At 45.3% G+C, this 13,511-nt stretch overlaps 1 protein-coding gene and 1 pseudogene across 1 annotated transcript; one reads left to right on the top strand and one right to left on the bottom strand.

The window, feature by feature from the left end:
• Window positions 1-2,407: 2,407 nt before the first annotated feature.
• Window positions 2,408-4,063, bottom strand: LOC115030297 (uncharacterized). Its single transcript, XM_029473819.2, has 4 exons — window positions 4,019-4,063; window positions 3,498-3,747; window positions 3,030-3,305; window positions 2,408-2,469 (listed from the first exon to the last, which is right to left on the bottom strand). Exons 1-4 carry the CDS (start codon window positions 4,061-4,063, stop codon window positions 2,435-2,437), a joined length of 606 nt encoding a protein of 201 aa, XP_029329679.2. The 3' UTR covers window positions 2,408-2,434.
• Window positions 4,064-6,414: 2,351 nt separating this feature from the next.
• On the top strand, window positions 6,415-6,998 carry LOC110288131 (small ribosomal subunit protein eS7 pseudogene; annotated as a pseudogene).
• Window positions 6,999-13,511: the final 6,513 nt, after the last annotated feature.

The following is a 13,511-nucleotide window of genomic DNA, read 5'->3' as shown; positions in this document are numbered from 1 at the left end:
TTGTTTGGTTGGTTGGTTGGTTGGTTGGTTGTTTTTTAAATCAGAATTGCTCTGTAGTACAGCTTGAGGTAGGGGATTGTGATTCTACCAGAGGTTCTTTTATTGGTGAGAATAGTTTTTGCTATTCTAGGTTGTTATTCCAGATGAATTTGCAAATTGCCCTTTTTAACTCTGTGAAGAATTGAATTGGAATTTTGATGGGGATTGCATTGAATCTGTAGATTGCTTTTGGCAAGATAGCCATTTTGACTATATTAATCCTGCCAATCCATGAGCATGGGAAATCTTTCCACCTTCTGAGATCTTCTTCGATTTCATTCTTCAGAGTTGAAGTTCTTATCATACAGAGCTTTCACTTCCTTAGTTAGAGTCACACCAGGGTATTTTATATTATTTGTGACTATTGTGAAGGGTGATGTTTCCCTAATTTCCTTCTCAGCCTGTTTATTCTTTGTGTAGAGAAAGGCTACTGAGTTGTTTGAGTTAATGTTATACCGAGCTACTTCACTGAAGCTGTTTATCAGGTTTAGGAGTTCTCTGGTGGAATTTTTGGGGTCACTTATATATACCATCTTATCATCTGCAAATGGTGATATTTTGACCTCTTCCTTTTCAATTTGTATAAGTGTATATTATCCCAGAAAGTCAGAATACCCAAAATACAATTTGCAAAACACATGAAGCTCAAGAAGAAGGAAGACCAAAGTGTAGATACTTCGATCCTTCTTAGCTGGGGGAACAAAATACTCATGGAAGGAGTTACAGAGACAAAGTTCAGAGCAGAGACTGAAGGAAGCACCATCCAGAGACGGCCCCACATAGGGATCCATCTCATGAACAACAACCAAACCTGAACACTATGGCAGATGCCACGATTTTGCTGACAGGAGCCTAATATAGGTGTCTCCTGGGAAGCTCTCCCAGTGCCTGACCAATACAGAAGTGGATGCTCACAGCCATTCATTGGATGGAACACAGGGCCCCCAATGAAGGAGCTAGAGAAAGTACTCAAGGAGCTAAAGGGGTCTGTAGCTCTATAGGAGGAACAACATAATCTAACCAGCACACCCAGAGCTCCCTGGGACTAAACCACCAATCAAAGAAAACACATGGTGGGACTTGTGTCTCTAGCTTCATATGTAGCAGAGGATGGCCTAGTAATTCATCAATGGGAGGAGAGTCCCTTGGTCTTGGGAAGATTCTATGACCCAGTATAGGGGAATGCCAGGACCAGGAAGTGGCAGTGAATGGGTTGGGGAGCAGGGGTAGGGGGTGATAAGGAATTTTCAGGGAGGAGACTAGGAAAGGGGAAAGCATTTGAAATGTAAATAAATAAAATATCTAATAAAAAAATGGACTGCTTCTCATCAGAATCCTCTATGGTGAACAACACAGCAGGTCTTCCTCTAAAGAGTCAAATCTAATCTCCCACAGAAGGCCTCACTGTGCTCCCAGCCACAGTTTCCACCAAGCCATGCTGCCTGCCAGGCAAGCCAAAGACTCTCCTCCCTGAGGGAGACCCAGCTGGGGCTCTCCTCCTCCCCCTTTCCCCTTTGGCTCTGGCTAAGATCCAGCCCTCAGGCCCCCACTCCATTCTCAGCTCTTCTGAGGCGAATGTCCAAGAGCCTGAGAACCTGTTGTCCTCGACTCTCTGCAGGCCAGGAACTCAAAGCCAACTCTGGCAGGTCTGCAGGAAGCTCAGGCTGTGCTCTCCCACCATTGGAGAAGGGTCCTAGGGTTCTCACAACCTGACACCTACCTGGCATCAGCATGGGTTGCACACAGTCAAAACTGCTCACATCCCACCTCACTCAGTGGCCCAAGCCCTGAGCCAGCTGTAGGCCACCCTTTAACCCACAAACTAACATGGACCCTTTGGGCTCTCAGATACTGAACCATCAACTAAAGAACATACAGGGTCTGGCTCTAAGTCTACATGCACATAGGTCGCAGATGTGCAGCTTGGTCTTCATGTGCCCCCCCCCAAAAAAAAAACCTGGAGCAGGGGCTATCTCAAAGGTTGTTGCCTGAATTCGGGATATGCTGTTCTAGCTGGACTGCCCTGACTGGACTCAGTGGTAGTGGAAACACCTAGCCTCACAGAGACTTCATGTTCCAGGGTTGGGAGATGACCAGGCGGCCCCCACCCACTCAAGAGGACAAGGGGAGGGTAAGAAGGGGCAAAAATTGTGGGAGAGACTGACTGGGAGGGAGCAGTGAGCAGGATAGGAAGTAAACAAGTAAAAAATAAAAACAAATTAAAAAAATTTTTTCCAGAAAACATCACATGGCACAACTGAGACTCCTGAGACTCCAATAAAACAATAATTTTTGACTTCAGTCTTCTGTCAGATAAAACATTTTATTTATATATAAAATTTATATATTACATATATATAATAAACTTCTTCCTCACTGACTTTGTCTGGATATGTCAGTGTGTGTTGGAGTGTTCAGCTCCAGCAGCATCTAGAAGAAAAGCAAGAATTATCAATAGTATCATCAGGCACATCATTGGTGGCATTATCAGGAGCAGCAGCAGTGTCATTATCATCAGGATCAATGTAATGAGAAACAGTGAGAAGGTGGAGGCTTGTTTTGTTAATTTTATTCTCAGATGTTGCTTCCTCTGGAATGTTTGTTTCCAGGCTGATATTATCCTCACAAGTCAGAGTTCAGAAGAGCAGAGATAAATAGACACTAATGTTTAACAGGAAGATTTCTCTGCTTAGCCATTCAAAAAACACAAGGTTTTCAATGGGAGTGAAAAAATTTTCCTCATTCCAGAATGGGAGACGACCAAGTACCAATCAACTTTACATGGTCAGTTGTGTTGATCTAAACTGGTTTTGTTACACTATGTGAAGTATTTTCATTAGGTTGGGAAAAGGAAACAATTTTTTCTGATTCTAGGTAATGCTTAAATAGCATAAAATGTATTAATCATGACCATTAGTACCAAAGAGATCTACTTTTCTATCTAAAATAAAAGTTCATCTATTTTAAGCAACCACTGTGGTCTACCTTACCTGGTTTATCGTTTCTGTTGGAGGGAGGTCCTTGGCCATTTTCTTCATACCACACCTGCTGAATTTGATTTCTCGTCCATGTCATCATTGATAACAAGAATGTAAGAAACCACATCAAGGGCATTACCAGCAGCAGTAGCTTATCTGGTGGCCAGAGAAAACCAGGTTCCTGGACAGTGGACCCGCTATGGCCAGTGTGATCGGCTGACTCTAAAGCATCATAAAAAACCTCAGCTAGATCTTCATCTAGGTCAGGAACAGGACTGGGTTCCTCACCTGAAGAAAGAATAGCATACTTGTCTTATGCTCAAGGCAGTGTCAGAACATTCAGGTCAGTTCTTTCAATGGAATCTAGGGAACGGCAAGTGCAGGTACCAGGAGTAGGCTCTGGGTCACAATGGGGTGTGTCCCTTGCATGCTCCATGAAAAAATCTGAATCAGTTATGAAAACCAACCCAATGTCACTACCTGTTTCTGAGTCATATTTTTCATCAGATTCAGAACTGTCTGCAGGACATGGGGAAGGAATTTTCTCAACATCAGCAGGAGCACCACTGTCAGGAGCACTTTGTAAAGGAGTTGGTTCTATGTCAGCAGGAGCCCTGCTGTCAGCAGCACTTGTGGATTGAGTTGGCTCAATGTCACCAGAAGCCTCAAGCACAGAAATTCTATGGTTCCGAGGAACATGAAGGAAAATAGGTGGTTTATTTCCTCGCACCTATAATAAAAATTGGCAATGTTACTTTTGATTTAAAGTTTCGCTGCTTTTATTCTTTTTATCACCTGCCAACTAATGTCAGAATCTCAATTTATAGTCCCCAAAATGTTTCTGTATCCAGACCAACCTCATCACTAAGGACACTCTCTGATATTCAGAAACCTCTGCTTCCTTTCTGCATGATGAGTAAAAGGCCCAGAGTATGTAGAAATCTTTAATGGGGACCTGCTTAGGGTTATGCTTTCCTTTCTTCTGCTCTTTGCTACCTCACATCATCATTCTCTGCAGAGTTCTGCACAGTTTTCAAGTTCCCCATTCCAGTCACTTATATTTATTGTTCCTGCAAACTCATCTTCTAGGGGGACAAAGGGCTTCATTCGTGCCCCTAATTGAGAATCAACACAGGGCTTTGTGCAGGCCGGGCTCATTAGAGTGAGGCCCAGGAGGGCTTGTTCTCACAGAGCTGGTGAGAGAACCCAAACCTCTTATGAAAACCAGAGTTTACAACTTGGAGTGAGCAAACAAAGTTTTCTCCAAACATCCTAATAAATTTAGTCTCCATAACAGATATTCACGGTCTCCGACGTAAAAGTCTACAGTCCTTGGAACTATTAAAATAAACCTTTCAATATTTTAGGAAATCGTCTCACCCCCTTAGGAAAGATTCTCGGACAGAAAAATCAACTTTATGATGACAAGATAGAGAATAAATACAGATTTAATTCAAATTTCACGGTAACTCCTGTGTAAATATTTGGAGCACTTCTCTCATCTGTCTAAATGAAAGCTAATGGCGAATGTTAAGTTTTGCATTTTCAGATTGCTACTGATCTCTCAAGGTACCTGCAGCTCAGCTTCAAGCCTCAATGATAGGAGTTTATAAGTTTGTTTTTTCTAGTGCTGGAACTCAAATCTAAAGCTTTGCAGACTAGAGAATTCCCCATAAGCCGTGTCCCCAGCCCTTGGCATCGGTGCGTTTTAATTCTACAAAGCTGCTGGGAAACACTGAGAGTCTTTATAAGAAAGAATCTTGGGGAAACTCCAGAAAGATGAACTATCACTCATTGGCGCCATGACTTTGAGTGAGTAAAGACTCTTCTGGGCCTCCCTGTGTTTCTCTGTAAAGCAGACGTAGGCAGCAACACACTAGAATCAGCTTCCTTAGAGTTCTGAGAGAGTTAAGTGAGATAATATGTGGGTGGTGGACACTGCGGTGTGCCCCAACTTCAGGACCAGAATCCCTCCTCTCCCCCTCTCTCCGTGTCTAGCCTGCTGCCAGGAGACACTGTTAAACTATCAGCTACAGGAAAATTCCAGAAGTTCAGGTCATCAGGCTCAGCAGCAGAGCGCCTTGACCAACTGAGCCATCCTGCTGGGCCCCTGAAGTTTCTAGTTTAATACGAACTCTCCAGATGACCTATGCTCCTACAGTTCAGTGCAGTCCTAGAGCAAGAATAGCTTGGGGAGGCGGAGAGGCAAGACTTAGAGCAGATGTCAAGAACAGCTCCTAGCCACAGGGGCAGGATGTGAAGCTTCCAATGAAACTTTCCAATGCCCAGCTTTTACAAAAGTATTTGTAGCATTGTGTGTTGGAGAGAATAAATGTTAAAACAACAGCAACAAAGGGTAGAGAGGTAGACCCACTGCTGTATTGACAGACACAAATGAGCAGGAGATTACAGAAAAATGTAGGTGATTTGTTTGGGCAAGAACTTGCACAAGATGAGAACAGTCTTGAGAGGAAGTCATGAAATTATGGATTCTGTCCCTGAGTCCCAGACCAAAGAGTTTAAATTTTTTCTCTGAAGATGATAGTACATTTGCAGGCACTCTGAAACACAATGTATCATTTGGATGATGAAGTCACAACCTCACCTTTAGACAAGGTGCCTTGCTTGATTGGGCTGGTCAGCCAGAAGACAAAGACCCGTGTCTTCTCTTCTAAGTGAAAGTCAGAAGACACACAGGTTTGGGGAAGCCAGAAGGCCCCCAGTTGGAAGAAGGCAAGAAGCTGGAACTGTTTTCCCCCCAAGCAGCTGTGGCGTACGAGCACTTGGATTTGGTTTGATTATTTAAATAGAATGTACCTCTCTCTGTCTCTCCTTGTTTTATATCAACATCTGAGGTGGCCACAACAGTATCCAAATTACCCAGGGACTTGTTCTGCAAACAGCAGACATTCAGCCACGAGCCACAGCTGGAAAGCCCGTCTTGATATGGAATTCTCAGCTGTAAAAGAATTCAGATGTTCTAAGATGGTTTGGGGGAGGGGTGCCAGATTTTTACAAAGACCTGCCAAGTCTTGAAGTGTGCTCCTTAGGAACCACTCTGGAAGAGATGCTGGGAAGTGCCCCCCGCCCCCGGCAAGATATTCGTGAGAAAGGGAGGAAGACAGAGTTGGGTGGACAGAGGAGCTGAGCCTCAATGTAGTAGCCACTGAGGTCTCAGCCAGTCCCACAGGAGCTGGGGAGGCTCCAAACTGGGAGGAGGAGGTCCTTAGTGCCACCTGTGTCAGCCTTACTCACTACAGGCTCTCATCTAAGACAGTGGTTGGAGTTTTAACACAGCTCCTCCTGTTGTGAGGACTCTCAACCATAAAATTATCTTGTTGCGGTTCTCGAGACAGCCGTCCCTCTTTCTAAGCTGGCACTCTGTAAGGATGAAGCCATGTTCAGCTTGAGTGCCAAGATTGTGAAGCCAAATGGGGAGGAGCCAGATGAGTTCCAAGTCTGGCATCTCTCAGGTGCTGCTCAAGCTGGAGATGAACGCAGATATCAAGGCACTACTGCGGGAACTCAACATCACCACAACCAAGGAAATTGAGGTTGGTGGTGGTCGGAAAGCTATCATAATTTTTGTACCAGTTCCTCAGCTATAAGTCTTTCCAGAAAATTCATGTCAGGCTAGTTCGTGAGTTGGAGAAAAAGTTCAGTGGGAAGCATGTGGTCTTCATTGCTCAGAGGAGGATTCTGCCCAAGCCAACCCAGAAAAGCTGTTCAAAAAAATAAGCAAAAGAGCCCCAGAAGCCATACCCTGACAGCAGTGCATGACACCATCATTGAAGACTTGGTCTTCCCAAGTGAAATTGTGGGTAGAAGATCTGTGTGAAACTGGATGGCAGCTGGCTCATAAAAGTTCATTTAGACAAAGCACAGCAGAAGAACTAGGAGCACAAGGTCAGAACTTTTTCTGGTGTGTACCTTATCACAGGTAAGGATGTTAATTTGGAATTCCCAGAGTTTCAGTTGTAAAGAAAATGACTGATAAAGTGTCATTCATAGTATTAGAAGAACTATCTTGTTGCTGCTTCGTAACTGTAAATCTGCTACTGCTATAAATCATAATGTAATATCTGATATGCAGGATAGCAGACCCCAAGAGGATCACTACCCACAGGTTAAGAGTCTAGGATTTTCAAGTGTCCACTAGCTGACAGCAATGCCCACCAAATGAACTGTCTCAGCTACAGAGAAATGGATACACACCCAGAGAAGGGAACTGGACAAAGACCCCTATCATAGCTAGCTTCAGTTGTCAACTTGGCACAAGCTTGGAGTCCCCTGAAAGGGGGAACCTTAACTAAAGAACTGCCCCTATCAGATCAGCCAGTTGTCATGTCTGTGGAAACATTTCCTAATTTCTAATTGGTGCGAGAGGGCTCAGACCACTGTAGGCATTGCCAACCTTGGGCACATTCTCCTGGGCTGTATAAGAAAGCTGTCGGAGTGAACCACATAGAGCAAGCCAGTAAACATTCCTCCATGGTCTTTGTTTCCATTCCTGCCTCCGGGTTCCAGCCTTGAGTTCTTGCACAAGCTTCCTTTGATAGTAGACTGTGACCCACAACCCAAATTAATCCTTCCCTCTCCTAAGTTGTTTTTGGATGAGTATTTTATCACAGGAACAGAGAAGCAAACTAAAGCACCTACAACCATTGGAACCACTGGTCAGCCTCCTGACCCAGGAATTCTCAAAGCATTTGGGATCTATAGCCAGTGCTGGATTCAAGGATAGACCCACGCAGGAGAGAACACTGCTACATCTAGCATGGCTCTGGGGACATGGCCCTGACTAGGGTGGCAAGTGAATGAAAAAAAACAAACAAATCCAGAAACAGAAAAGCCAAGGTTGGGTGGTCTGAGCTCTCAGTTGAAGAAACTTCAGCACATAATGGGAACATAATGTTTTTATTATATAAACAGAGAGGCACTAACCCTATATATACAGGGTTAGTGCAGATGGCTGAACAAGGAAGTGGGGTTAGTAGATGCAGATAAACAAAGGAGACAGGGTGTATGGTATACAGCTGGATCAAGCAGACAGGTTTACCTTATCTCAGTAGGAACGGTCTTTATAGGGGAACAGTCTTCAGACTATAAATATCCAGGGAGAGAAAGCTACAGTGGACATTTCCTGTGCACATTCTCAATATCTACATTTGGTCCAGAGGAAGGCTTTGCCATTTTCCTCTGAGTCTCACCCCTGAGAGGAGGCATTGCCATTTTCTCCATATGTCTGAGATTCTGAGGTCTGTGACAACATGTCTTTGTCTGATGTCAACAATACACATTCACTGAGACTCTGGGCTTTCTCCGCCACTTCTTACATGATACCTAGTTCAATTCACTAAGTATGGCCTCTGATGTCTTCTGGATCGGAAAGGACATCCAAAGTGAGGAGTTGACTTGTTAGATCATGCGACCTGGAACCTACGAGCAGCCACAAAACCCAGCTAGAAGCCCAACAGTCTCTAGAGCGGTGGTCCTCAACCTTCCTAATGCTGTAGCCTTTTAATACAGTTCCTCATGTTGTGGTGACCCCCAGCCATAACATTATTTTATTACTACTTCATAACAGTACATTTGCTGCTGCTATGAATCACAATGTAAATATCTGGTATGTATGCAGGATATCTGATATGTGACCCCCAGCGGGGTCGAGAACAGGTTGAAAACCACTGCTTTAAAGGGCTAACCCTGCCATAAAGGAGCCGAGAGGAGCAACCTATCTGAATAAATGGTTCTCAGTCAGTGTATGATGACACACATCATCATGGCTTCCTTGAATGCTCTCTCCCAGACAAGCTTAAGCTAGCTAGTGCCTAGATTTTCATAGGTTAGCACAGATCGGGGGTGGGGTCACACACTCAGATGCTCAAAGGAACCAGGTGACCATCACAGTGACAAAACATATACTCAATTCTGGAGAGGACACTTGAGACTAAGCCCCAAACAGTAGCATCAAAATGGGAATTGGGTCCCCATGAGGACAATGCTGTCCAGTAAACTAGAACCCCAGTTTTCTGTATTAAACTTCTTGGTCTTGAAATGTCAAAAACATTTTGAATATTTTCAACACTTCATAAGCTACACAAAGTTCATCTGTGAGTGTGTGCTTTTTGTTCTTGGAATATTAATGTGTGACTTCGGGTATCCATCACTCCACACCAAGTGGATGGGATAAAATAGGCCACATATTGACCAATATGGGTAGACTGTCCGTATTTGATAGTCCTGAGTTGGAAAGTCTAGATTCTAATGGATTATCCAGTATTGGTAGTCATAAACTGGACAGTGTGGCTCCAGTATTCTCAATCAGGAGTCCCATTTAGTGGATATTTGTTCAACTTTAGAAATATATGTTAGTATCCAAATCTTGGGAGTGAAGTATCTCACTGGCCAAATGACCAGTGCTTGTGTGTAGTGCGCATGTGTGTGGAGGCTGGAGGAGAACTCACATTTCATTCCTCAAGCACCGCCCACTTTATTTTATGAGCGGATTCCCCCAGTGGTGTACCTAACCAGTGAGCTAGGCTGGCCAGCCAGCAAGCCCCAGGGATCCACCTGACCCTGACTCCCCAGTGAATAACCCAATGGAGATGATTTCATACAGATGCAGCTCCTTACACCAGGTCATGGTGTGTCAGAAGAGGAGACCAGGGACCCAGAATTGCCATGCAATTTGTCCAAGGTCCACAGCAGGCAGGCAGCCAAGCTGGGCTTCACCCTCAGGTCTCCTTGACTCCACATTCACGGTTGTTTATTCTTCTTTACATTGTTCTCAAACGCTGTTGCAGAACAAAACAGTTTGAGCAACTGACAGCCCAACTGCTATGGGGACCAACAGACAAGAGAACTTGAACTTGTTTGTAAAACATCCAATCCCCCACTTCCACAACCTCCCCACCCCGCTGCCCAGCCAAGGAAAGAGAGGACAGAGCTCAGCAAACACAGCTTTCTGGCATTCCCCTGAGGTTGCTGGCCATCAGCCACAAGCAAAGCACTGCCAGGGGAAACCTCCTGCGATTGAGCATTTTGAAAGTACCCATTGCTGCCCTCCAGTGTCCCCATTAAGAAGGTCAGCCTCTCCTAGTCTTTGGCATCAGTAGTTCAAAAGAAAAGGGAAAATACATGTGGGAAACAAAGAAAGAGCAGGCAGAGCTTGCTTGCTTGCTTGCTTGCTTGCTTGCTTGCTTGCTTGCTTGCTTGCTTGCTTGCTTGCTTGCTTTTATTTTCACTAAATTGGATTACACTGGGCTGGGGGACGGTGGGGGGGGGTGGGGAGGTTGTGTATGTATGTGGCTTGAAGCCACCCAGTGCTGTCCTCTAGTGGTGGATTCTATATCACAGCCATTAGTCACAGCAATTTGAATTTAAATGTTAAATAATTAAAATTAAACTAAAATCTGGTCTCAGGTTCCGAGCGCTCTGGCCACAGGTGAATGGCATCTGCCATATTGGCCCTCGAAACTAGAAATGACTTCTTCGAGACACGGAAGCACAGAGAGTAGTTTTCTCAAGATCAACACTGCTAAAAGTAACATATTACAACTCAGATTTGCGTGCATGGTCAACAGACATTCACCATCTCTTCCAAGCACTTTATCACCCTACAGTATTAAGTGGGGGTCCCCCCAGATTCTGTCCCTTCCAAACATAGCTCAAGCCCATGTTCCCTGCCTATGGCAGGAGCTAAGGTATCTGTTGCCTGTGGCTACACCATGGGAAGGGACAGAATAAACATGGATCTTACCTCTTCCATCTACAAAGAAGGTGTTGCCTTTATGTCTTATATTAGTCAAGATCTTTGAGGGGACAAGGAAGGAAGTGGAGAAGATACCTTTAAAACAAAACCACACTGTTTAGGAGAAATCACATATTTATTGTTTTGTGCTGTTTTCTTGAGACTCGGTCTTGTTCTGTAGCCCAGGCTGGCCTTTTACCTACCTGCCCCAGCCTCCTGGACTCTGAGATTATACACACACACCATCATGCCTAGCTAAGAGAAAATATTTTATGATAACATAGCTTGTTAATACTGACAGACAGTACCACACCACGAACGTTTTGGGAAGACAGCCAAGAATGTGTCCCCAAGGCAGCACAGAGCTGCATGTCTAATGGTGCTGGCTTTCCTGATCTGTCTCTGATAAATATCCCAGTTCCAGAAGCATCCTTGAAGGCTCGTTGGAGGCATACAAGCGGCCTCCCGACTGGCTGACAGCCAAGGGATGCAGACGAAGAGTTAGGCAAGAGCAACCAGCGCTAAAAGGTAGCCCACAGATGTTAGCATCAGCAAGAATAGAGAAGCAAGCGCATGAAGCAAGTCTTAGTCTCCCCAGACTAAGACTGTCAGAGCCACAGCTTGGCTTCCCAAGGTAGTGTGAGACCCCACAGGACCATCACAGGTCCAGGTCAAACACCTTAAGTCCCAGCAGCCAAACAGGTGCCCACAGAGAGAAGAAAGCAGGACAAGACGGCCAGGACCGGAACACAATAGGACAATGCCAGGCATGGAACAGAAGCCCTGAGTGGAGGAAATGCCCTGTCTGAAATTGCCCCCACACAGGAGAAGAAGAAGAAAAATGTCCAAGTACAAACGGAAAGCTGGGTAAACAAAAGGTACCAGGTTGCATTGTATACAGCACATAATGGAGTATTTCCCAGCAAGTTAAAAATCCATACAGTCACAACAAAGGAGTCGCACAGGCATGATGCTGAGAAAGAACCTGTACACAGCAGATCTGGGCTTGGAGACCCTGTTTATACACAGCTCCATAACTCGCAAGAAGAATCGGCATGGTCCGACTCGTGCTCACCTCTGGCTGGGAAAGTGTGGATGTGGACTTGGCAGGGACATCAGGCAACTTCCGGGTGATTAGGCATGTATTCCCCCCGCCCCCCACTGAACCATATATTTAAGCTGTATAAATTCACAGTGTGCACGTCACTCTTCAGCGATGTGTTTTTTGTTTTTGTTTGTTTTGCATTAACAAATGTATTCTTTTTGTTGTTGTTGTTTTTCCCATTTTTCGAGGCAGCGTTCCTCTGTGTAGCTCTAGCTGTCCTGGAACTCACTTTGTAGACCAGGCTGGCCTCCAAATCAGAAATCCGCCTGCCTCTGCCTCCCAAGTGCTGGGATTAAAGGCGTGCGCCACCACCACCGCTGGGCCAGCGATGTGTTTTAAAAGAGAGGGAGTCTGCTCACTATCTGAGCCAAGTGCTAACTGAACCAAGCGCAGGAGGCCTCACTATGGAAGTGAACCTACTGGTCTTGGCCTGAAGAGGGCGCCGTTGTTGTGTCGTTCCCCGTTCCCGATCTTGCAGGAAATGTTCCAAGACAAACAAACCTCACTCCTACTAGAAGGGCGCTGTCTCATGTTTATCCCATACCCCATCCATGACTCATGGCCACCAGAGAGCCCTGCTTCAGGGGTGCAGGAGCGAGGGGCAGGTAGGGCAGGGTGCACCCTCTGGTCATTCTAAACCTCTTCTCCGTCCGTGTAAGACCATACAAGTAGAACCTGCAGTAAAAGACCCTCGAGGTCTGACACCCCCCATCCCTCCTGAGCTCCCATGGAGGTGGGAGGTCCCTTGGTTTTGAGGGTCCTGGGAAAATATTTCCACAGGTAGAGAGAGGGGTATTAGATCTCCAAGTAATGTGCCCAGATTTGCATAGGGGACAGATCACTATGAAAACCAGACTGGAGTCTTGAGAGTGAGAGGGCAGCTAAGTTTGACCTCAAGACTGGCCTGGGTTGTGAAGAAGCCCCAGGAGAGAGGTGGAGGTGGGGATTAGAGAGAGGACTGCGGTCATGAGATACTTAAGAGGAAGGTTTCTTATAAATAATAGCTGATGTCTGAGGGTGGAAAGGGGAAGAAGACATTGAATGATAGAACTGTTCCACACAGCTAAACCTGAGAACATGCCAGAAACCAGAGCTGGTCCATAATTGGAGGGTCCATTTTGGAACTGTGTGGAAAGCCATGAACTGACTGGGCCTGACAGAAAAAAGAATACTGTCTTAGTTAGGGTCTTACTGTTGTGAACAGACTCCATGACCAACGCAACACTCTTTTAATTGGGGCTGACTTACAGGTTCAGAGGTTCAATCTAGTATCATCAAGGCGGGAACATGGCAGCATCCAGGCAGGCATGATTCAGGAGGAGTTGAGTGTTCTACATCTTCATCTGAAGGATGCTGGCAGAATACTAGCTTCCAGGCAGCTAGGATGAGGGACTCTTCACCGTCTCCTGGCCCAAAACTGGAGACTTTCTTACTGGTCAGTGTTTCCCAAACTGTGTTCTTTGGAATTTTTGCTTCCCTCCAAGTGATGGGTGTGTTTGGGGCTAAAAGATCCTAGACAAAATAAAAATAATAATAATGTTAGCAAACAAGGGCAAATATCTCATGGAGACTTCCATATCAGGCCTTCCCTCCAGCCATACAAGCTCTTAAATCAGTTCTGTCCACACTGAACTAT

The sequence above is a fragment of the Mus caroli genome, unplaced genomic scaffold (assembly GCF_978045245.1).
Source record: "Mus caroli unplaced genomic scaffold, Mus_caroli_1 scaffold_10, whole genome shotgun sequence".
NCBI classification, from domain to species: Eukaryota; Metazoa; Chordata; class Mammalia; order Rodentia; family Muridae; genus Mus; species Mus caroli.
This window is presented reverse-complemented; position numbering and strand designations above follow the sequence as displayed.